Below are 23,800 nucleotides of genomic sequence, written 5' to 3'. Positions count from 1 at the left end.
CCCTAATCTGGAATCCTCTCTCTGCCAGTAAAATGTTTGATTTGTCTAAAGACAGCTAATTTTTTTACCTAAAATAAATACAATTGAGAAACAAAACAAAAAACACGTCCCCTCTCAGACTGTGCAGGAGGCAACGTGATGTAGACAAAGTGACCTGAACTGGACTCTGGCTGTGTGACACTGGGCAAGTCACCACACCTCTCTGAATCTCCATTTATGAAATAGGAACAACATGAGTCCCATCTTCCCCAGGAAACCACTAGGTGATAATGAATAAACTCAAGGCTGTGAAGTCAATTCTGACTCATAGCGACCCTACTGGACAGAGTAGAACTCTCCATAGGGTTTCCAAGGCTGTAGTGTTTACGGATGCTGACTGCCACCTCTTTCTCCCATGGGAGATAACATATAGCTAGCCATTAAGAACATGGACTCTGAGAGCAGACACTCTGGTTCAACGGCTGGTCTTGCCATTTACTGGACAAGTGACATGGGTCAGATTAGTTAACCACTCTGAGCCTCAGTTTTCTCAATCAGGACTAACAACAGTGCCTCGTTTAGGGGACTGCTGGGAGGATTAAACCGTTAATAGGGGTGAAACACTTAGCACGGTGGCTAGCCAGAGTAAGCAGGCAATAAATGTTAGCTCTTATTATGAAGTCTGTAAGTAAGATCTGAAAACCATAATGCTATCTGAATGGCATTTCAGTAGCAACAGGATCAGTGTTCACAGACAAGTCAAATCTCAGGTCAGCCTTGCAGCTCTCAGTCAGAGGCAGGGAAGAGCGCTAGCTCATGAAGGGTCTTTTCACAGAGAAGAGAGGAGGCCACTTCGTGATGCAGGAGTGATGGAGAGGGAAGAAAGGGTGAAACCAGATGGCACTGAAAAGTATCTTTTCTATATGAAGGGAGGAGGGTAGGGAGTAAAGGAGGGAAGACAGAATTCTAATGATAGACTCATACACTCTTTTGAGTGTAGCCAGTGACAACAGGAACTGGGGAAAATGGGGAAAAAGACCTGGGGAGGGGGCGCAATTCAGGTACGCGCTGGCGCAGCCAAGGGGGGCGGCAGCATCACAAAGGGCTCTCAGTGAGATCCTGTCTAGTACCTCAGAAAACAGATCAAACGTTGTATATTCAAATGATACGACAAAATACCACCACCACCATCACACTGCACGTTCTCATTCAAGTTCTTTGGAAGAAAGTAAAAATTATGGTGGTGTTAATTACTGTTTGGTTTTTAATTTAACCCTGAGGTGGCACACATACATACAGGAGAGTAGATCACTTTCTTGGACACGATTAAGGCTTTTCAAATGATTGGCCGAGCTCCCAATTCCCTACGTGGGAGTTACTCAGCGCTTCCTGTTACTCATCCAGTCCAGTTTTCTTTTGAGCTTCCAAAAACTGTGGCTGAGGACTTAGCGGATCCTGTCGGTAGTGCCCTGTGGCTCCAATTCCTCGGTGACGCTGAGTTGGAACTGATTAAAGAGTGGCTGCCACTGGGCATTCAGGCCAAGGAAGCGGAAAGTGGCGCGGCCAAACATGGAGGGGAGGGGTGGAGACCAGGGCAGGCTGTGGCTAACTGCCTCCGGGCTGCCCCCAGCCTCGGCTGCCTGCATCATTCCCGCGGATGGGTTCCAGGCAGGTGGAGGGCTGGAGAAGGCCCTCTGCTGGGGTCGCTGAAGCCGTGCAGCCTCCTGAACCTCGTGGCTGCCGGCGACTGACAGTCTGTGAGGCTCCCGACAGATTAATCGAACTTCCCCCTAGTGCTTCAGTTCCTTTCTCTCCTCTCTTTCTGGGGCCATTTCGGCACGCCCACTAGCCAGGGGAAGCAGAAGCAGGGGCCACTAGGCGACTTCTCGAGCAGCTCTGACCTCTGACACCTCCCCAAGCCCCATAGCGCAACGTCTGTCCCCAGAAATACCCGGGCTGAGGTGGCGGGGGCGCACCAACTCCTTTCTAGGTACTCTGTATTCTGGAAACATACCGTCCCTCGGGCCTAGCGCCGCGGATACCCAGCACTAGGTCCCGGCCCCGCGGGGACGCCTCCGCACCCCCATCCCCCGTCCGGGGTTCTTCCTGCAGTACCACACTTCGCCGCCGCGGCGTCCGGTACCCCACAGCGCCACCTGGGGGCCGGGCACCGCCTTCTCACTCAGGGGCACCCGCCCTTAACCGAGGCTCCCGTTCTCACCAGCCCTCTCGGTAGCCCTACCCTTCCAGCTCCGCCGCGCGCTGCTCTCCTTGCCCCAGGCCGGTTCCCCCCGCTCCTCGGTGGGCGCACGAGCAGCGGAGAGCGGCGCGCGGAGGCGGGCATCGGCAACTGAGGCTGGGGCCCAGGGGCAGGGGGCAGAGCAGGCGAGGGCAGGCGAGGGCAGGCGCGGCCGGCGGGCGCGGGGAAGCGGGCGATGGCAGCTTCGGGCGTCTGCGGGAGGCGAGGCGGTCCTGTGATTGGCACAGCCCGAGCCGGGGAGGAGGAAAAGGGAGGGCGGAGGAGGAGGAGGTGGAGGAAGGGGGCAAGCGCGGCGGCGGCGGCGAGGAGCTGTGCCTTCCACCTATCATCCCCCGGCAGGACGGGGGCGGCCGCCCCGGACTCGGGGCGGGGACAGCACGCGGCCTCGCGGCGCGCACCCCCGCCCGGTAACGGCCCGGACACCCCGGGCCAGCGGGAAAGCAGCGGCGGCGGCGGCGGGGGAAGGATGCAGGGGAAGAAGCCGGGCGGCTCGTCGGGCGGCGGCCGGAGTGGCGAGCTGCAGGGGGACGAGGCGCAGAGGAACAAGAAGAAGAAAAAGAAGGTGTCCTGCTTCTCCAACATCAAGATCTTCCTAGTGTCCGAGTGCGCCCTGATGCTGGCGCAGGGCACGGTGGGCGCCTACCTGGTGAGTCCCCGTGCCAACTCCGCTGCGGGGCCCCTTCCCCAGCCCCGCGCCTGAGCGGCCGCCTGGGCCGAGGAGGGGGCGCCTGGCGCTGGGGGCAGACAGGCTTGACCTCAGCCTGGCGTGGAGGTTGGCGAGTTGGTGCAGAGGCTGCCGCCGGGGGAGCTGCCGGCCGGGCTGCCGCGCTGCCGAGCGACCGGGGAGCGGGCGGGGACCGCGGATGCCGGCAGCAGCTCGTACGGCTGACGGGCACTGGGGGTGCCCGGGGAGGAGAGGCGGCGGGCAGGTGGGCGTGAAACCATTCCTCCCCCCGGCGCCCCTGAAAGCGAGAGCCAGATGGTGAGTTCAGGAGCTCTCTTCGAGAGCGAGGCATCGCGGTTTTCAGGTGACCTGCACATGGGAAGAAAAGCCAGTTAGCATCCTGCGTGCTCTACTCCCCATTCCGTCCGCCTGGAGAACAAATCCATTATGCATCATTTTCTCCGAGCAGTTTCTCCACCCGCCAATTACTGGGAGGATTTAACAGCTTAGAGTAAAATGCGGCCAGGTGTGGCCCTGGTCAGAGCAGGGGGGAATATTCCTACCCGGTACCCCAATAGCCATCTTTAAGCGTCTGGGATAAAGTTACTGTACGCTGAGAACAACTGCCGAGTTTGTGTAGTTCTTGCTAGCCACTCTTAAAGATAAATTCGTCACCGTGGTCTCTCAGCCCACAAACGGCTCATCATTTTACACAATGTGCATCTATTTTATTTGACTCCAGAAAGGGGAGTTTAATGCTCAAATGGCCCATGGGTGCATAACATATCAGAAGAAACAGCTTGTAATGACTCAGCACTGTCAAATACTACTTTGCTGCTTTCTCCTGTCCTGCTCAGGTAGTCCCAACTTGAGTTCCAGAAAGTCCACTTCCAGACTGAAGACAACCTTGTCTAAACAGGAAAAGATTTTTTCAGAGTTGATGGTGTTAAATCATTACTTGGCTATTGACCTGAAACTGGAATCAAATATAGACTTTGAATGTTAGAGAACAAGTTTGATGAAGATAGAATTGGACAAGATTTCAGCTGTTGGATAACCACATCCAGAGACAGAACTATGCTCTTCCTGATGTTATCACTAATCTCTCATTCCCGGCCTTGGGTTAAAGTTAATGAGGGCCAGACGCTGGGTGCCCTCTGTCTTTCATAAACAATCTCCTAAGCCTGAGAGCTTGCTGGCAGAGAGAAGTAGAGTAGCACCTGGTCTCCAGTGTTGGGTGAAGTCAGTTGTTTGGTTCTTAGAGTCTTCGTTGTCAGCTTGGTTCCTGAGGTGACAGAACTACAGCGTTTCTAAAAATCAAATGCATTTCCATTGCTACTTCTGAGATGAAAGGCATTTAAATCCATGTCTCAGTTGTGTCTTTCCGTGAAATGTATGCTGCCTGTGAACCCGGGAGCCCAAAGCACATTTTGTTTTCTGTTTAGATTTTGTTTTATAAAATGCACTCATTTTCTCTATAGTTTCTAATGTGCGGTTGCAAAAAGTACCTGTGGCCTTTGGAGATGTGGGGGTAGGGGACAACTGTGTGTTGGGGTCAGTTTTTTTCAGAGTTTCCTTACAGGGTGTTTGTTAAAATATTTAAATGAGTACATGTATTACTAAGATGCAAATACAGATTAATAAAACATTGTGGGTCTGTGCTGTAGTATATGGGAATGCATGTAATATCTAACTAGGTCTGTTTTTAAGAGGAGGTAATTAGTATATCATCGCCTTGAACCAGTTTTGCTGAGTAGAGTGCATTATTCATATGTGGCAAACACTAACAGAACTTTATACACCATGAATGATAAAGGCATGATATTATTTTTAGCTTACAAAGAAATGAAGCGTGCCTTCAACCAGCTGAATAGCCTAGCTCTTTTGAGAGTTAAGAAGTGGAGTGGCCCATCGGGTAGTGCACACGTTGGAAGTACATGTATAGATGCAGGGGAGGCACTAGGAGATAGGAGGTTGATTTTGATCCAGGAACAGGCTAGTGGTAGGCAGAGGAGGAATTCAGTCCACCTGGTGGTGGCAGCCTGGCACTTCCAACCTTGGCTGATGAACAGCCTGGTTCCGGTGGCGTCAGGTAACAGGCGTCAACAGGTGACTCTCAGGGAACAGATGGAGGCCCAGGAGAGGACAAGCCTAGGAAATTGAATTCATTTTGATTAGTAGGAGTGGAGGCATAAGGTGCTCAGGGCTCTGCTTTGCCCGGCTGCTCTCGACTTTCCCTTGTTATCTGCACCTCATGAAAATAAATCGTTCGCTTGCCAGGGTTGACTGAATCAGCCTGCTTTGGGTTTAGCTCTTCTGGGCCACTTCCGGGTTTTCTCTTCATCTGTTACTTGGGAGGTGGGAAAAAAAAATTTGTTGTTTCTTCAGCTATGTGAGACTTCTGTGCGGATAAATTGGGAATAACATCGTGCAGGGTGTTGGCAGTAGAGGCACGTTTGTCCTCTTTCATTCATCATGGCTTTCTTCTTAGGACCCTGAGAACCTCCCTCTGGAAGTGCTCTCACACGCGGGGTTCATGACAAGGTGTCTGTTTCCATGAGCTTTACCTTTGCAGGAAGCCTGCCCCTCTGATAAGGCATTTTCAGATACCTGACAAAGGTTGTGGAGAGAAGGATGCTTGCAAATTTTATGCAAATGATAGCATTTTCTATTTGATTCCAAAAGTCCATGCAGCTTTACCTTCTTACGTAGTCTTCCCAGGTGCCATTTTTTATGTCTGGAGAATTCTTTTCATTCCCCCATCTCTTTCTTAAAAAAAAGAAAATAATGCCAGTGTCTTCAGGGAAGAACTGAAGCTGGAGGTGGCCTGTGATTTGAGAAGAAACTTTGAAAAGCAAGACTTGACTGTGTGTGTGTGTGTGTGTGTGTGTACACGCACGCATGTGTTTTCTCAAGAACTTGCTCGGGGAAGAAGCTCAAGGGAGCCCTGTGTATGAGAAGGCCACCAATTATTAGGCTAGGCTGGAGACCACCAACTTCTAGCCTGGGTACCGGGGCCTGCTAGGGGAGTACAGAAGGGCATTGGTCCTGATGGCAATGTCTGGACCCCGTGATAATATATGGATAAGGTGATCCGAGTGCCATCTAGGTGGGATCTGGTGCCAAAAATATGCTACAGTTGCGAATGCTTGAGCTAGAAATCACGTTTCAGATAATCAGCAGTTACAGGGATGTCTTATCATAGTCGCTTAAGCTACGCGGCTGGCTGTGAAATAATTTTTTTCAGCCTTAAGAGAGGCCCACTGAATTTGATAGTCATTGTGTGCCGAACAGGGAATACAGTTTAATTTTCCTCTACTTGGGTCTTTGCTTTAGGTGGCTCCGGTCTGAGCTGACCTACTTGCAAGGATGTAACATCTGCTTAAGTCTTGGACTGTTTGGAGAAGGGACAGGCACACAGGAGCTTCACAGAGAGAAATTCATTTTGTGTGCACTTATCACATGTCTTGTAGAGACCCACTGAGATGTTGCAAGCCATTCACGGAGGGTAGCCCTGCATACAGTGGTTTGTGTCATGAAATAACTGACGGCTAGAGGAGATAAGGGTGTGTACAGGAAATTAAAGCCTCTGAAACCTCTGGGCCATTCGGCTTGAGTTTTCTTTAAAAGGCCAGTCTAGTCTCCTGGGTGTGAAGCGGTAGTGGTTCAATGGTAGCATTCTCGCCTTCCACGTAGGAGACCCAGGTTTGATTCCCAGCCTACGCACCTCATACGTAGCCACCACCACTCTGTCAGTGGAGGCTTTCATGTTGCTATGAGGCTGAACAGGTTTCAGGGAGAGCTTCCAGACTAAGACAGACTAGGAAGAAAGGCCTGACGATCTACTTCTCAAAATCAGCCAGTGAAAGCCATATGGATCACCCTGGTTTGATCTGCAACCAGTCATGGGATGGCACAGGATGGGGCAGTGTTTTGTTCCTCGTGCATGGGGTCGCCGTGAATGGATGGCAATTAACAACAAGTCTGCTGGGTGGGGCTTTTCACAGACAGTTCCTAGGAACCAGGGGTGGGCATTTCCCTGTTGAGAGTCATGCAGAAATAAGTATGGGGTTGTGGTGAGAAAGTAGTGAGCCAGGTGACCCGGTGTGATTAACAGAGTCCCATCTCCCTGCTGTACAGTCCCTTTTTTAGGCCTGAAAGCATTTAGGGAGCTTGCAGTTGATGAGTGAATCAAACTCCTCTGGATTTGTTATTCGTTAATTTGTACTTATTTCCTAAAGAAGCATCATTTTGAAGATGGGTTTTTGCATACCTAACCCAGAAGGAGACAGCTGAAAGACATTTTTAAAGACCTTGTCAAATTAGTATGATGACTAAGGCAACTGTATTTTACTTAATCAACTTGTTTTGCACACATGGTTCTTCAAAGTGACAAATTCTCTGCCATTTGCATAATTACTGTATAGCCCCAGGTAGTAAGAAATAAAATTACCCTGATTTTTTTTTTTGCTCCTTACAATTTGGTTTAAAATGTTTAGCTAATAATTATTTAGGAAAAAACCTATTTCTAAAAATCCCATTCAACCAGCTTAGTCTACAACTTTGGTTTTTTGGGGGCTTTCCCTTGTGTGTAATGCTAAAAGAAATTGAATTCCTTGTAAATGAGCAAGGTCTGTCTCCTGAATTTGGTTAACTCTTGCCCCCATTTCAATTTCAGATTATCCTAGCAGAGTCTCCGCGGTGGCTCTGCCTTGCTAATCAGTGGCTCAGCATTTCCAGCTCATCTTGTGTATAGCTGGGAGGGCTTTGTTCTGTATTATGCTTGATAGGTTTCCTCTTGCAGAAAGTCATGGGTGAACCACTGGGCAAAGTCAGCTCGAGCTACAGGGTCTGTGAATTCACGCTGCCTTTGGAAAGGAGACCTCTCGGGGTGGCGTTGGTTAGGGACCAAGCTCACTTCACAGACCGGCCTGGGGATGAATAAGTTGTAGTGTTGCACAAGAAATCATGATACAGCTGCATTTCATGTCGATGTACGTTGTGAAAAAGGAAAACAAATCTGTTAATATAATTTGCCGAATAAAGAGTTAGGGCAGAAGTTGGCGTTGGTTTCAGGTTCTGTGGGAGCAACAAGGACTCGTGCCTGGCTGACCGTGGTTCTTGGATTATGGAGGGCTCCCTGGGGTGGCAGGTGAGGAGAGCGGCCTGCCAGGTCACCGTGGGCAGGCAGGCTTGCTGGAGGTGCTCACCCATTGCTGTCATGGACAGTAACACTGTACAGGCACCATTTTTATAGCGCCTTCCTTCCAGTTTGCCTAAACTTGACATCACATCACAAACACATTTAACTTGCATGGGTTTAACTACACACATCGTTCTGTAGTCGTCTTCCTACAAAGTAGAGTAAAAATACTGTTCAATTATTTTTTGCGTATGTACTGTATAATATTCTATACATTACTGTATATACTATATATTTACATACATGTCATTGTACAGGGTTGCAGACACCAAATAGTGTATGCTGTACTTTTTGGAGTTACTAAGGGACATTTTGATGGTAATTTTGATTGGATGGACCGCACACAGATTTAGAACTCAGGCTCCTCTTGAGACAAGTCTCGGCTACATCTTATTCCTTCTCAGAAATGCCTTTGGTACTCCGTTAGGCCATCTTTGCTCTTTTAATTTATTTTTGTTTTCTGTTTCTGCATCTGCAAAATAGGTAATAAATAGGGGGAAAAAAGTGGAATAATCAACCTTGTGTCATAGGATAAGTGATTGGTTCGAAGACACGTGTATTATAGGTAATCTAAATGTTTGTACGTTAACGGGAGAGGCAGTATAACTTAATGGTGAAAATGCCAATGTAAATGGTTAAAACTCCTGTGTGGAGAATGGCAAGGGCCTGTGGTACCTGGAGCTCATTGATGAGCATCAGAAGATCTGGGATCCATTTCTATGTTCTCCTCTTACCAGTTCTGTGACTTTGGGCTGGTTACTTAACTTCTCTGTACTTCAGTTTGCCATTTAAAAATGGGATTATAATAGTACCTGCTCACATAGCATAGGTACATGTAAGGCACTTTGAACACTATCTTGCATATAACGAGTGCTCAATAAATACTAGCTATTATTATTAATAATTATATGGGTCTATATATACACCCAACCAAACCAGACCCACTGCCATCCAGTCAATTCCAACTCAAATCAACGCTGTAGGACAGAGTAGAACTGCCCCATAGGGTTTCCAAGGCTGTAAATCGTTAACAGAAGCAGACTGCCACATCATTCTCCCTTGGAGTGGCTGGTGGGTTCGAACCGCTGACCTTTTGGTTAGTAGCCGAGCGCTTTAACCACTACACCATCAGGGCTCCTCTACGTATATACTGTGACCGTAATAACTGTGCAGCCCCAACCTATGAAAAATAAGATCAAAGACAAGCTTTGGTTTCGGTTTAGTGAATTTTGCATTCTAGTAGTTTCCTACTCTGCAGGAACATTTTGTCTGGAAGGTAAAAAGTTTTCAAAAGCAAGAAATAAGTAAGCACCAGTTGCTAGTTCTGTTTATTTGTTTATTATAAATACAGCAGTCTGTTCCATCTTAAAGATGCTATAAAAATCAGTAGCCCTGTGGGAGAGGAACCCACTATAGTAATGGTTATATTTATTGGTTTGCAGTCAATGTCCTGATGACTGAGAGGGGCCAGTGCCCTGGGTGCCTCCCTCTGGGAGGAGCCCTCAGGATCTCTTGCTCTGGTCTGTGGCTGTGAGTGGGCGGCAGGCAGCTGAGGGGCAGTGAAAAGAGCCTTGAACTTGGAGTCAGAAGACCTGGGTTTCAGTCTGGCCCTGCCACCTGCTAGCTCCTGGTGACTTGACTTACCTAGGCCTCGATCTCCTCACCTGAAAAATGCAAATACTGATAGAGCCTATTTTACAAGCTAGTCCTTGGGTGGCACAAGTGGTTAAATGCTTGACTATTAACTGAGCAGTTGGTAGTTCAGAGCCACCCAGAAACTTCTTAGAAGAAAGGCCTGGCCATCTGCTTCCGAAAGGCCACAGCCTTGAAAACCTTGTGGAGCAGTTCTACTCTGAAAACATGGAGTTGCCATGAGTTGGAATTGACTTGATAGCAACTGATTTGGCTCTTTGATTATCTTACAGATGGGTGAGAGGATTAAACAAATGGACATGTGATGGAGTGTTTAGCATAGGGTGTAATACTCAGTAATTGCCTTAATAATAATGATATAACCCCACTCATTGTTCTCGGCACCCGTGGAAGTCCCTCCCAGGGACCTGATGATTTAGGATGTTGTGTGAGGCCTGGGCTTCTGTTTCATATGTCAGATCTGGGCCCTTGTAGCTTGCTCTGCTTCACTGGCATGAAAGACTGAGTGGCCACTTCAAGAGAGCCTGGGGTCCCAGGAAGGGGGAGGGGAAAGGGGCATATGCTATGGACATATGCTGTCCTCCAGGCAGCCTTGTTTCAGACGTTCGACCTCAGAGCTCAGCCCTGGTTGCCTGCAGGGGCTCAGGTCTCACGCTGCGTCCACTGTGCTCACCTTGAGTCCTCTGTCAGTATTCAGCAGGCCTTGGTAGGCATGTTTGTAGGGCATTGTCCGAGGTTGACCTTTTTTTGGTTTCTCCTGCAAAGCAGCGGAGCTCTTGACACAGTCCCGTTCTGCTGTCCCAAGGATTTGTCCATCTCCTCTGCAGAGATTGTTTAAGAGGACCACTCTGCCCAGCACCATTCTCCTTCCATCTTTCCTTCTAGAAGTGGCTTTCCTGCCCCTGCTGTGGTCACACCTGCCTTTGGCAAGGGCAGCGAATGAACAGAGCTCTTCTCAGTGAATCAGGTTTTAATGTGTCTTTTAGGGGAGACCCAGGCTCACATTCAGATGCCACGGATTTTACGATAGAGAGCGCGTGCACCCGGGGACCACTGAGCCCTGGACCCGGCTGGTTCTGTGTGGACTTCTCTGAGGAAGTACCTGTGGCAGCTTTCGGGGATGGAACCTTCTGCAGTCACAGTCACAGAGTAAGCAAGACCGGAATTCCCTGTTCTGGGCATTCCGGTGACAACATGCGGAGCGGAAACGCTCCTCTGATGTGGACAGAATTGCAGCGGTTGGCTAGACTGGAGGGGTTTAGGCCTCGACTTCCCAACTTCTTTATTTCGGTTCTTCTTTGTGGCTTTACATCAAGCCCCTCTGAAAAGGGAAGCCCTGACTAATGGAGGATTTGATAGCTTGATTCTTTTAACGGACATGTGGTCAGCAATCCAGCTGTTTCTCAAATGACTGGACATTCCTTTTCAAACAGGGAATGATTATTTCAGTTTCTAAGATATAATACTTGGTCAGCAGCATTTTCCTGGATTTTAAACAGAAGTCTCATTCACCCCTTCCTCTCAACATGCATGGAAAATATTTAAAAGCAAAAGGCAACATTGGCTGCTACAAATCCTTCGTTTTGAAAGGAGGGGGAGAAGAAAAGAATCAAATAGGAGCCCACCCTTCCAACTTCCCATTCATCATTTCCTTCATAAATACAAAGGCGGTACCTCTCCAATACTATCCTCTTCTGGGACGTAATATCCCAAGTGGCATTTTAAGTTACTTGGTAACGGATTCAAAGAGAGAACGGACTGAAACGAGGCTGTCTTGTTTCCTTAGCCTTGTTTTTTGTTAAAATCTCTACCATAAACCCTCGAATATTCTGGGGAGCAGGTTATGGCCATAGATCCATCCAAGCAAGCAGCGGTGTGACGACATAGCTCTAGGATGTGGCAGAAGGTCCAAGTCCCTGAAGGTTGTTCCTGTGCCATCATGAGAGTCCATTCAAAACCCTGGAGATGTTGTTTGTTCTTTTGTCTGTCCACCCATCTATCCGTCCATCCTCTACCCCTCCATCCCTCCATCTGTCCTTCCATCCCTCCCTCCCTCCATCCATCCACACTCACTTGGTGAGGTCTCTATTGGGTGGCAGATTCTAATTTGTCGGGCCAGGTGAACCGTGGGAGGGGTCTTCAGATAATGAACCTGGCTGCCTAGGTAGCCCTTGAACAGTTCTAAAGCCTGTTGTGGTTCTCACTCCGTAGTCACCCAAGCTTTAGGTTGTGCCGAGTTAGCAGAAATAGGCAGGGCTTGAGCAGATTTTCAACAAATAGTTCTGGGAAAGAGTTATGGTGGGCAAATACCAGTTGCCTTTGGGTCAGTTTTGACTTACGGCGATCCCATGTGTGTCAGAGTACAACTGTGCTCCATCAGGCTTTCAATGGCTGATACTTTGGAAGTAGATTTCCAGGCCTTTCTCCCGAGGCATCTCTGGGTGGACTTGAACCTCCAACCTTTCAGTTAGCAGCTGAGTGTGTTAACCGTTTGCACCACCCAGGAGCTCCATGTATGGTGGGCAAACTACTCCCCGAATCACTGTACATACAACTACAGGAACTTGAGAAAGGTAGGCATGTTTATTTTATCTCTGTTTCTGCCTTGGAAGGTTGGCGTAGGGAGAACAGTGTCGCAATTGTGTTTTTCAATTAAAGACTGTTGTAAAATATTCATGGGAATGGCTATTGTCTCCTCCAGAAAAGACTTTTGTAAAAAAGACCACCCTCCGTCGCTAATTGTTGGATTTGCTCTCCCATTCTGAGTTGGCTCTCCAGTCTTCAGCTGATTAGAATGAGAAATTACCACCTTGAATATAAGCAAGTTGAAATTGGAAAGCTGCCCTATGGCTTATTATATAAGCTTTAAAATACCGTACCTGAAATCTTGTGTTTACTCTGCTAAGCATTTTCCCTTAATGAAGATGAAAATTTCTCAGTAGCACAGACCCGTATGTTTTTATTATGTAAGATTCAATTATTATGATCCAACCTGTGAAATAAAGAATCGTGTTGATTAGTTAATCTCATTGGTGGCTTTTTGGGTCAGATGATTGTTTAAGGTAGATCCACAGAGCCACCTGGAGATCCCATCCTGGAACTAGGCTGTTACTTCAGCCCCAGCTTTCTTTCCTTTGGGATGCGGTCCGTGAAGCTCACCGGGGGGTCTGTGGTCACTACGGCTCTCATGGTTAGGGGGATGGCCTCAGGTAAGGTTTGCTTCAGACACAGCTCATGTGATTCAGTGGGGCTCTGGGAACTTGGCCTGTGAGCAAACAGCAGAGAGTACTGCTATTGTTGGCTGCAATCGAGTTGGCCCCCGACTCATAGCAACCCCATATACAACAGAATGAAATGCTGCCTATTCCTGTGCCATCTCTGTAATAGGTTGTGGATTGGACCATTGTGATCCATAGAGTTTTCATGGGCTGATTTTTGAAGAAAGATAACCAGGGCTTTCTTCCTAGCCTGTTTTAGTCTGGAAGCTCCACTAAAGCATGTTCAGCATCGTAGCTCACAAGCTTCCACTGACAGACGGGTGGTGGCTGCGCATGAGGTGCATCGGCCAGGAATCGAACCCAGGTGTCACGCATGGAAGGCAAGAATTCTATCACTGAGCCACTGTTGTCCCCATATTGAGAAAGATGGACACTATCTTTTGACCATTTCTTTTCCCAAAGCACTGCTATAAGGATACTCGAAATTTGTCCTGTGGGATATTTTGCATAACGAGCATGTGTTCATCATGGCACATTACACCATCATCTTCTCAAAGCCACACACAGCACAGCACACTACATGCCAATTTCAGATTTCCAGCCGCCTGAAATAGAGGTAAAGAGCTTATATTTTGGCCAGGATGAGGGTCAGGAAGAAAAGTCTTAAAGGAACCTAGACCAGTTGGAATAGATGTAGAAGAGCTTTAGATAGGCGTCTGCTGTTTTTATGGAAAAGATGGAGGGCAAGGCTCGGGATTTCTTATGTAGCATGTTGTGTTGCTTCCCTAGTGCTGGTAAATACTATGTAGGTTGGGAGGCTTAACACGCCAACAGCATATTCCCAAGCCAGCTAAAGGGAGGATATCTTTTGGAAACAAAACAAAACACACACACACACACACACAACACACACACACACACACACACACACACACACACAAACCCCATAAATTAGCACCTTGCGTTTACCTTTGCCAACCACGCAGATGCAAATAAATAGATCACAAAGTCAGCAAACAGTTTTGCAGCTTTGCAGCTTGCAGTTGATGGGAGCAGATGGGGAGGTCCATGTTGCTGCACCCTAGCTCTGAGTGGCGCATGGAACCAGCAGCTCTTAAGTGCAATCCAAATGCCGCTCCGTTAAACATTTGAAGATGCAGGTGGGATTGTTATCCAGTAGGCACATCGTCCATGTGTTCCAGGTTGGTTTGTACGCAAGAACCATTCTTAGGCCTTTTTAAAGATGATAGTATGGAAGCTCTGAATTGGTTGGTTTCATCGTAGGGAAAATCTGGGCACAGAATTAAGCAGCTCGTCCAAATATGCAGCCCTATTCTCTACAGCCAGCCTACATTAACTAGCAAATGGAGTCCCTGGGAGGTGCCAATGATTAATGCGTTTGGCTGCTAACTGAAAGGTTGGAGGTTCGAGTTTACCCAGAGGTGCCTTGGAAGAAAGGCCTGGCGATCTACTTCTGAAAAATCAGCCATTGAAACCCCTATGGAGTACAGTTCTAGTCTGACACATGTGGGGTCACCATAAGCCAGAATTGACTCAATGGCAGTTGGGTTTAATACGCTAACAGGAGTCCCTGGGTGGTGCAAATTGTTAACGGCTTCAGCCGCTAACTGAAAGGTTGAAGATTTCAGTTCACCCAGAGGCGCCTTGGAAGAAAGTCCTGGCGATCTATTTCCAGAAAATCAGCCACTGAAAACCCTATGGAGCCCAGTTCTACTTTGACATGCATTGGGTTGCCAGGTGTTGGAGTTCACTTGATGGCAACTGATTGTTTTGTAAGTGGGTAAGCAGTGGGAAGAGGAGACAATGTATAGTTTTATTATTGATAACAATGATTATAAACATATAAATAAAAACAATGTTATAGTGAGCACTGGAAAAAAATCACTTATTTCTCTCTGTCTTTTAAAACTTTCTTCTTTTTCTACAAACTCAGTGTTTCCTAATAGAGCAATGATATCTATTCTTAATCTAGTAAATGGATAAAAATATACACATTTTTCCTTATTTGCCTTCTGATCCTTTGGATTCCCCTGGGGAATGCTTTTGCCACTTACAAGTAACAGTTACAAGACTGACATTACAAAAAACGGGGGAGCACATGGCACCCATGGCTACCAGGGAGACTATTCACTGAGACAAGTGAAACATTTTAGAACCCAGAAAAGGAAGCTTGACGTTCTTGTATTCAGGTCTGTAGCCTCTGTGGCCACTTTTTCTTGGCGCCCAGTGAGCTGCGCTGTGGTGGCCAAGGGTGGTGAGCTCAGATGTCAGCTCAGGCCTGTTGCCTCCTAGTTGTTTGCTAATTTCATTCTCATCTCCCTCCCGTGCAGAAAGCCGGGTCCCTCTGGCCCGACCCCATCATTGCCACACTTCACCAGCCCTGGCAGGATGTCACAAGCAGCAGAGTGGATCTCCGTGACGGCATGCTCAAGACCCTGGTCACTTTCGAGTGGGACTGCTGTGCCAGCCTTGTGCCAGGAGCAGTGCTATGTGTGTCCTTCCAGCTCCTTCCTTTGTCATGTTCCCACTATTCTTATCCAGTGGATAATGCGGCTGGGCTCTCAGCCCCCTATAGGCCTTAAGGATCTAATGCCACCTTTCACCATGGACTATATGTTAATTCCTGATGTCCTGGACCAGTTCTGAACTCTGTGGTATTTTATTTTGGGAGCAGAGGTGGAGTCTTCATGTTTCACTTAAACCTTCTCTTTGAGTGGCATTACTATCTCAGATGGTAGACCAAAATCAGGTTATATTTTCTCCCTTATGTATAGAAAGATATGACAGATAGTATAGACTTTTAAAGTTTATCCTTTGATTGTGAAATGGACATGGACCCAGGGGTGAGGAGGGTGGATGAGTATGAATGCATTCCTCTGGGTGTTTCTGACAGAAGAAACCAGAGAAGATAAAAGAACAAATGACCTTAAAGGTCTGAGGGTACCAAAAAAGACAAAAGCAAACTCTTTGACTTCGTAAGGGTTTTGAGTTGAGCGAGAGGGTTATGGGGTATTGGTAGGAGAGTCTTTGCAAAATGCGGGGAGTGCCATTATTGCTAAAAGCTCAATCTTTGAAAAAATGCTGCCACCTAACCTGGAGGAGTCCCCATTTGGTGCAAATGGTTGCCAGTAAGTTCTCCCCTGCTAACTGAAAGATTCATAGTTCAGACTCGCCCAGAGATGCCTCAGAAGAAAGGCCTGGTGATTTGCTTCTGAAAGGTCACAGCCATGAAAACTCTATAGAGTGCATTTCTACTCTGCACATGTGAGTTTGCCATGAACCCGTATTGATTCTCCGGGAAATGGTTTGGGTTTTCTTTTGGTTTGTTTCTGGTTTAATAATTCTGGAGGAAATCTCTGGGCGATACAAATGATTAACGTGCTGCGCTGCTAATCGCAAAGGTTGGAGGTTTGAGTGTACCTAGGGGCGTCTTGGAAGAAAGCCCTGATGATCCGCTTCTGAAAAATCGGTCATTGAAAACCCTGTGGAGCACAGTTCTGCTCTGGCACACGTGGAGTTGCCATGAGTTGGAATCGATTTGCAGGCAACTGGTTTTGATTTAACAATCCTGGTTTCCTTTCTGTAAGAAGATAACCATATTTATCTCTGTGATGGTGATAGTGGCGGTTAAAAACCAAACCCGTTGCCGTTGAGTTGATCCCAACGCATAGCGACCCTACAGGACAGAGTACAACTGCCCCCCAGGGTTTCCAAGGAGCAGCTGGTAGATTTGAACTGCAGCCTTGTGGTTAGCAGCTGAGCTCTTACCCATGGTGTCACGAGGGCTCCATAGCGGTGAATAGGCTTGTGCAGATGAACCTGACTGAATTACTGAGTAGCTTTGAACAAACTCTTTCCCTGGTCTGGGCCAACTGAATGTAGGGACAGAATGCAGGCTCTCTGCAGTCACATCTGACTGTCACACCGCCGAGTGAGGGAAGTGCCATATAAAAGAGTAATGAGTGGGTGTCACGTGTCTGTGTGTGTACACACGTGTGCATGTGTGTGCGTACATTTCTCTTGTCCCTCCAGCCCAGGAGTCCTTAGCAGGAACTAGGCCTGGTAAAATTTCCAGCTGGTTCTGTCTCTTCTCTGAAGCCCAGTCCTCTTCCTTGAGACTGAAAGGGACTTTATTGCTCTGCATGGTGCCAGCCAGCCTGAGATTTGCCCAGGTATTTGTTACTTTAGGACCAGACAGCTACATTCTCATCTCATTCATCTCCATGTTTGGTGCGGGTGGGAGCTGTATGATTTTCGGAATTTCTCAGCACAGGCTCCTTTTCAAAGACTTCAGCTTGGTCTCTGCCAGACTAATTAACTTTGACAACTTCTTCCAGCGCTGTCAGCAATATAGAGTCGAGTAAGGTGTGTTCTCGGCCCTCATGGAGTTGATGTATCCTGGGAGGGGTGATGGCATGCTTATAAATGTTTAGTTAATTATCTATTCATTAGAATGTTTCAGGTCCTCGCCAGGTAGCAGCTCGGCCCTCTTGGCGCCTCGAGTCTAGTCTGGGTGTGTTACATGGGACAGTGTGTATCTGACGTTGTGGTTGTTAGCTGCTGTCCGGTCAGCGCTGACTCACAATGACGCCATGCACAACAGAGTAGAGCTGCTCCTTAGCGTTTTCTTGGCTCTGTTCTTTTTTTTAATTTTATTTATTTTGTCGTTGTTGAGAATATACACAGCAAAACATACACCAATTCAACAGTTTCTACATGTACAATTTAGTGACATAGATTACATTCTTTGAGTTGTGCAACCATTCTCCCCCTCCTTTTCTGAGTGGTTCCTCCTCCATTAACTTAAATTCACTGGCCCCTAAGATTCCTATCTAATCTTTCTTTACGGAAGCAGATTGCCAGGCATTTCTTCCACGGAGCCGCTGGATGGGTTTGAACTGCCAACCTTTCAGTTAGCAGTTGAGTGCAAAATGTTCAGTTGAGGAGGGAGGTGGTGTTGGTGATACGCCTGACAAATGGGTATAGCTTTTATGGCTGGAAGTGTAAAAGAAGGGTGCTTTTGCAAATTTGTTGTTTTTCTTAACCTTGGTTAAGGTAGATCCGAGGGTAACAAGATGGTAGGTGCGCTGTTGGTAAGAGGCTGGCTGGGGAGGGAGCGCTCAGAGGTGATGGGATTGGGAAGTCTGTAGTGGAGAAGGGCAGGCTGGGAACACGGGGCTGCAGCCACACATCCGGGCATATGGGCTAGGACCATGGCTTCTTTACTCCAGCCAGCCGCGCGGGGGCTGTGGGAACCTCTCTTGGCAAGATATCATCTCTCTGCCCCTCCAACTTTGAAGGAGTGCAGTAAAATGCCGCTAGGAGCCTGTCTGCTGACACGTAGCAGAAGCTGCACCAGGGGTATCCTCAGACGCAGCTAGAAGCAAGCATGGCTGCATTGCATGACGTGGCCGAGGGGCAGAAAGAAGCTGGTTGTCCTGGAATGCTGTGCTCACCAGAATGGGGGCAGCAGTGGGGGATGGGGAGTTGTAGGTCCCACGTACAGGCTACTGCCCTGAAGATGCAAGGACCCTTCCCTATTTGACCTCTCTTTTGAACTACTTGCAAATTAGATTTCTGCAAGATGAGCTAAAATTAGGAAAGATCCTGTCATATCTGAATTTTTTTTTTTTAACACTTTAGCTTGGCCTTCGATGTATCAGTTCTGCGTAACTTTAAAGCTGATAAAGAACAAACTGTGTTCACACGCAGGAAACGTCTCCAAACAAAAAGCGGGAGTGTAGTTTACAGTTTAAAAATTGGATAGAGGCCGTTCAAACTTCCCTTCTGTTCCCCTTGAGAACAAGCTTTGGAGAGGGGCACTGCTCCCTGGAGTAGGTGGTGATGTGAGCATCCCGAGACCCAGAGGGCAGTTCTCCTGTGAGCAGAGCTAACGGGCTGTTGAGATGAGGCCCCAGATGACCTGGGCACTTGGAGGCAGGTGGGGGATTTACTGATGATGCTTCCTTTCAGCTTCCAGCCCGTGTAGAGGGTGTGTGGAGTCAGGCCGGGAGGCCCAGGACTTGCCCGCTGATGGGCTGCTGATCTGAGTCCTGGCTGAGCTGGCTCCTGAGCCCTGTGTGGTCATGCTATTTGGCTCCACCACTGACTTGAACTAGCTTGGCTGTTCAAGTCTCTTGGCTGTTTTTCTTAATAGAGAGACATTACCATTTTACTTATTACAAAAGTAATATATTTGTTGTTGAAAATTTGGCAGAAAAAGATAAACAGAGTTACATTAAAAATAAAAACCAGTTACCATCCAGTCAGTTCCTACTCATGGCGACCCCACGTGTGTCAGAGTAGAACTGTGCTCCATAGGGTTTTCAATAGCTGATTTTTTGAAAGTGCCGTAGATGGGCAGGCCTTTCTTTTGAGCTGCCTCTGGGTGAACACAAAGCTCCAGTCTTTCACTTGGCAGCTGAGTGTGTTAACCGTTTGCACCACTCACGTTAAAAACAAATTATCCACTTCAGCAATAAAACAAACAAACAAACAAATAGACCTGGATATAAATTGTCAACATTTTGGTGTGTTCCTTTCGATCTCTCTCTCTGTCCCCTGCATCCATACACGACCGCTGAGACCACCACGGAGTGGTGAAGCATGTGGGTGTTGGGGTCATTGAGTCCACCTCTGCTCTTTATTAGCCTTGTGGCTTTGGACATGTTACTTTACATCTCTAATTCTCAGTTTCCTCAACTCTGAAATGGGGGTGATATTTTAACCTACTTCAAATGGTTCTTGTGAATAGTAAATGAGGTAATCCATCCAAAGTGCTTAGCCAGTGCCTCTCTGCAGTAAACGTTTCTATTATTATTTTTTTACAATAACATTGGATCATCGCACTATACATTCTGTTTAGGAACCTGCTGTTCCTCTAAAACATTGTGGTCACTTTTTTGTAACATCAGATGTTCTTCTCTCGTGTTGTGTTTTTTAACGAAGAATGACCTTACTGTTTTTTATAAAAACAGGAGATGTTCTTATGAAGAATTTTAAAATAAAGAAACACTCAAATAAGCAACATTAAAAGAAAAATACTCCAAATCCTATCATTCAGAAATAATCATGACTGATGTTGGGTTCTTTTTTTTTTTTTTAATAGTATTTTATTATATTTTCATTAGAAGTATATACACAACAAAACAGGTTTCCATTAAACATTTTCCACACCTATTGTTCAGTGACATTGTTTACGTTCTTCAGATTGTATCAGCATTCTCGTTATTTCTGTTCTCCTTGTTTCATTCTTATTAACCTAGTCTCACTTCCCCTCAATCTTCTTATCTATGCTTTAGGGTATTTGTGGATCATTTGGTCTCATATAGATGATTTTTTAAAAGAGTGCAGTACTCAAGGGTGATATTCATTACTTTATAAGCTCACCTGCTATTTAGCTAAAAGGTGGTTTGAGCGGATCATTTTGGCTCAAAGCTTAAAGAATATCTCAGGGCAATAGTCTCAGGGATCTCTTCTGTCTCAGTGAGCCTAGGAAGCATGGCTTTTTTGAGAATTTGAAGTTCTGTTCCACATTTTTCTCCCATTCTACCAGGATCCAGCTATTGTGGGCCTGATCAGAACGGTTGGTAGTGGTAGCTGGGCACCACCTACTTATTCTGGTCTCAGGGTAGAGGAGGCCGTGCTTCATGTAGATACTTAGTCCTGTAGACCAGTTTCTTCTCTGAACCTTGGGTTTTCTGTCTGTTTTGTTCCAGACTGGTAGGGACCAATAGTTATATCTTAGATGGCCTCTCACAAGCTTTTAAGATCTCAGACGCTACGCACCAGACTAGGTATGTAGAGCATTAACTTTATGAACTATGTATTATTCCAGTTGACCAAGTTGTCCCACAAGACTATGACCCTAAGTTTTCAAACCAAGAAAACTAATCCTGTGAGGTGATTGGTTATGTCTAACAAGTATCAGATTCTGTGATACTTATTTGCTTTATTATATATATATACACCTGTGTTCATATATATACACATGCATGTACATATTTACATATTTATGTACACATATGCACACATAGGTGGTTGTTGTTGCAAAATTATATATAACATGTTGTTGTTAGGTACCATTGAGTCAGTTCTGACTCATAGTGACCCTCTGTACAGCAGAACAACACACTGCCTGGTTTTGGGCCGTCCTCACAATTGTTGCTATGTTTGAGCCCATTGTTGCAGCCACTGTGTCAATTCATCTTGTTGAGAGTTTTCCTCTTTTTTTGCTGACCCTCTGCTTTACCAAGCATGATGTCTCTCTCCAGGGACTGGTCCTTCCATGTCCAAAGTACTTGAGATGATGTCTTGCCATCCTCGCTTCCAGGGAGCACTGTGGCTGTATTTCTTCCAAGACAGACTTGTTCGTTCTTCAGCAGTCCATGGTATATTCAATATCTTCGCCAACACCACAATTCAAAGGCATCAGTTCTCCTATGGTCTTTGTTATTCACTGTCCAGCTATCACATGTGTATGAGGTGATTGAAAATATTGTGGCTTGGGTCAGGCACACCTTAGTCCTCAAAGTGACATCTTTGCTTTCCAACACTTGAAAGCAGATTTGCCCAGTGCAATATGTTGTTTGGTTTCTTGACTGCTGCTTCCATGGGCGTTGATTATGGATTCAAGTAAAATGAAATCCTTATCTAGGATTTCACGTGTACTCTTGGAGCCTTTACTTCCTTCCGGCAGAGAGAATCGGCACCACGTTCCTGGCCTCTGTGTCAGCTTTTTCTCCTCAGTGGATATTTCCTCTGTTCCCCAATCATAAGAGGATGTATGGATACCTACTCAGGTTGTTTTTCTCCAGTCTGGTGTTATTAATGAGAACTCTCAGTACTTTTACTTACTCACTGGTTTATCTTCCTGAGGGTGATGGATGCAGGGCTACGAGCCTTTCCACACTGTATTCTTGGCTCTGCTCTGGAATCTTCCTTTACTTTTCTTGGCAGGCACCTTTTGAGTTTTATGACACTGGGATGTGCTCATTTTCTTGTTTGTTTTTGGCTGGTGATTGTTTTATTTTATTTCTGTTTAAGTAGTTTTTTTTGTTGTTGTTTATTATTAGGTAGTAGAAGGGTGAGATTCTGTATGGAAATTTAAGTGAAAAATGTATTATTTTAGAAGACTGTATAATATTCCATTGTATTTCATTCCCTGTTTTCGTCTAGTATATTGTTTACAGTTCTGTTTTGCTAATATAGATGTAGATTTCTCATTACTTTGTAGGTTTGCTTTTCAGAATTATAAAATGGGATGATGACATTAAAGGAGATGGCCACAGATGTGGAAGGAGTCAAAATGGAACCTCTGTGAAAAAGGGAATTGACATTTTTTGAAGGCTTGCTGTGTGCCAGGCAGTGCATAAATGGCCTGATTTTAACTCACAACAACCCTGTGAGGTAGCTGCTATTATTTCTGTTTTACAGATAAGGGAACTAAGGCTGAGAGAAGTAAATACCTTGCCCAAGTTGACACAAATAAGGTTTGATCCTTAGTCGCTTAGTCTAGCTTGCTCTGAAATCCTTCTCTTGCAATGAGAAAAATGAATGTACTTCATACACCCCCTCCTCAAGAAATTGCAGCTGAATGGAGACTGCTTAGGCATGTTTGGTGTCTTGATATCATTTTATCATGTTACTACTTGTGAGAGAAGCTCCCCCCCCCCACCTTTTTCTTTTATTCTTTTTACTGAGGAACAAGGTAAGGGTCCTTAAGAATGACTCTTGGCACCAGAGAACTGCACAGTGTTATCTGTCCCTCTCTTCTTCTTTAGGTCAGTGAGTACAAAATATCACATGCAAGTGATATGATTGCTCTCAATATGAACCTATATACAACCAGCTGCCGGTCACGGGGCCCGAATCCCCACACACTGTTACCTGCACGCTCAGCCCTCCACTGCTGTCTTGCTCTGAACAGCCATCCACTCAAAAACAAGGGCCGTTATGTAATAATTCTGCTGTAACAGCTGCCATAGAATTACAAACCACTCTGTGCCCGTGTGAATAGACACTCTGATAAGTGTTCATTTTTCCAACACATGGTCATTTTTTCAAAATCTTAGTACAAAACTACATTTACCTTATTCAAAAAGTGTTCCACAGGGGTTGCCAAGAATAACATTTTGATATTTATTAAAAATAAGACTTGTGGTTGGGGAGTCATTTATTTACGGTGGTCTCAATTTTCTCATCAAAAACAAAAATGAGTACAGCGCCATCTTACATGTGGGGAATGTTTAGTGGGTTTCAAAGTGTTTTCATAGCTTATCTCATCTGAGCCATTTTGCAGCCCTGGAAGATAGAGGGAACATTTTAACCCCAGTTTTATTTTTAATTCTATACTACAAACTGTCAAACAAAACAAAAAATAGAGATTATAGTATGGTAAACATCCATGTACTTACTCACCTGGGATCAAACAATTGTTAGGCTTTGGCATATTTGCTTCATATCTGTCCGCACACACACACTTTTTTTTTTTTTTGCTGAACCATTTTCAAGTAAATAATATAAATTATGACACTTTACTCCTAAATACTTCAGTATGCATTGTCACAAAATAAAGCCATTTTATATAAAAACTTAATACTTTTATCACTCAGAAACCCTTGCGGTGTAGTGGTTAAGAGTTCGGCTGCTCATCTGGGGTCTTAAAAGCCTGTAAGCAGCCATCTAAGATACTCCACTGGTCTCACCCCTTCGGGAACAAGGGAGAATGAAGAGAACTGGATACAAGGAAAAGATTAGTCCAAAGGACCAATGGACCACAGCTACCAAGGCCTCCACCAGAC

General features: G+C 46.2%; 1 protein-coding gene across 2 annotated transcripts in view; it reads left to right on the top strand.

Moving 5' to 3' along the window:
- The first annotated feature begins 2,534 nt into the window (after positions 1 to 2,534).
- SLCO3A1 (solute carrier organic anion transporter family member 3A1) overlaps positions 2,535 to 23,800 on the top strand; it is a 348,535-nt gene continuing 327,269 nt past the window's right edge. The window contains exon 1 of one of the 2 annotated variants that reach the window (XM_004372670.1): positions 2,535 to 2,885. In XM_004372670.1, the coding sequence (XP_004372727.1) occupies positions 2,706 to 2,885 (180 nt within the window). In that variant the 5' untranslated portion in view covers positions 2,535 to 2,705. The remainder of the gene's footprint in view (positions 2,886 to 23,800) is intronic. The other variant, XM_004372669.2, reaches the window with a different exon arrangement.

This window comes from Trichechus manatus, unplaced genomic scaffold (genome assembly GCF_000243295.1).
Source record: "Trichechus manatus latirostris isolate Lorelei unplaced genomic scaffold, TriManLat1.0 scaffold00019, whole genome shotgun sequence".
Lineage (NCBI taxonomy): Eukaryota > Metazoa > Chordata > Mammalia > Sirenia > Trichechidae > Trichechus > Trichechus manatus.
This window is presented reverse-complemented; position numbering and strand designations above follow the sequence as displayed.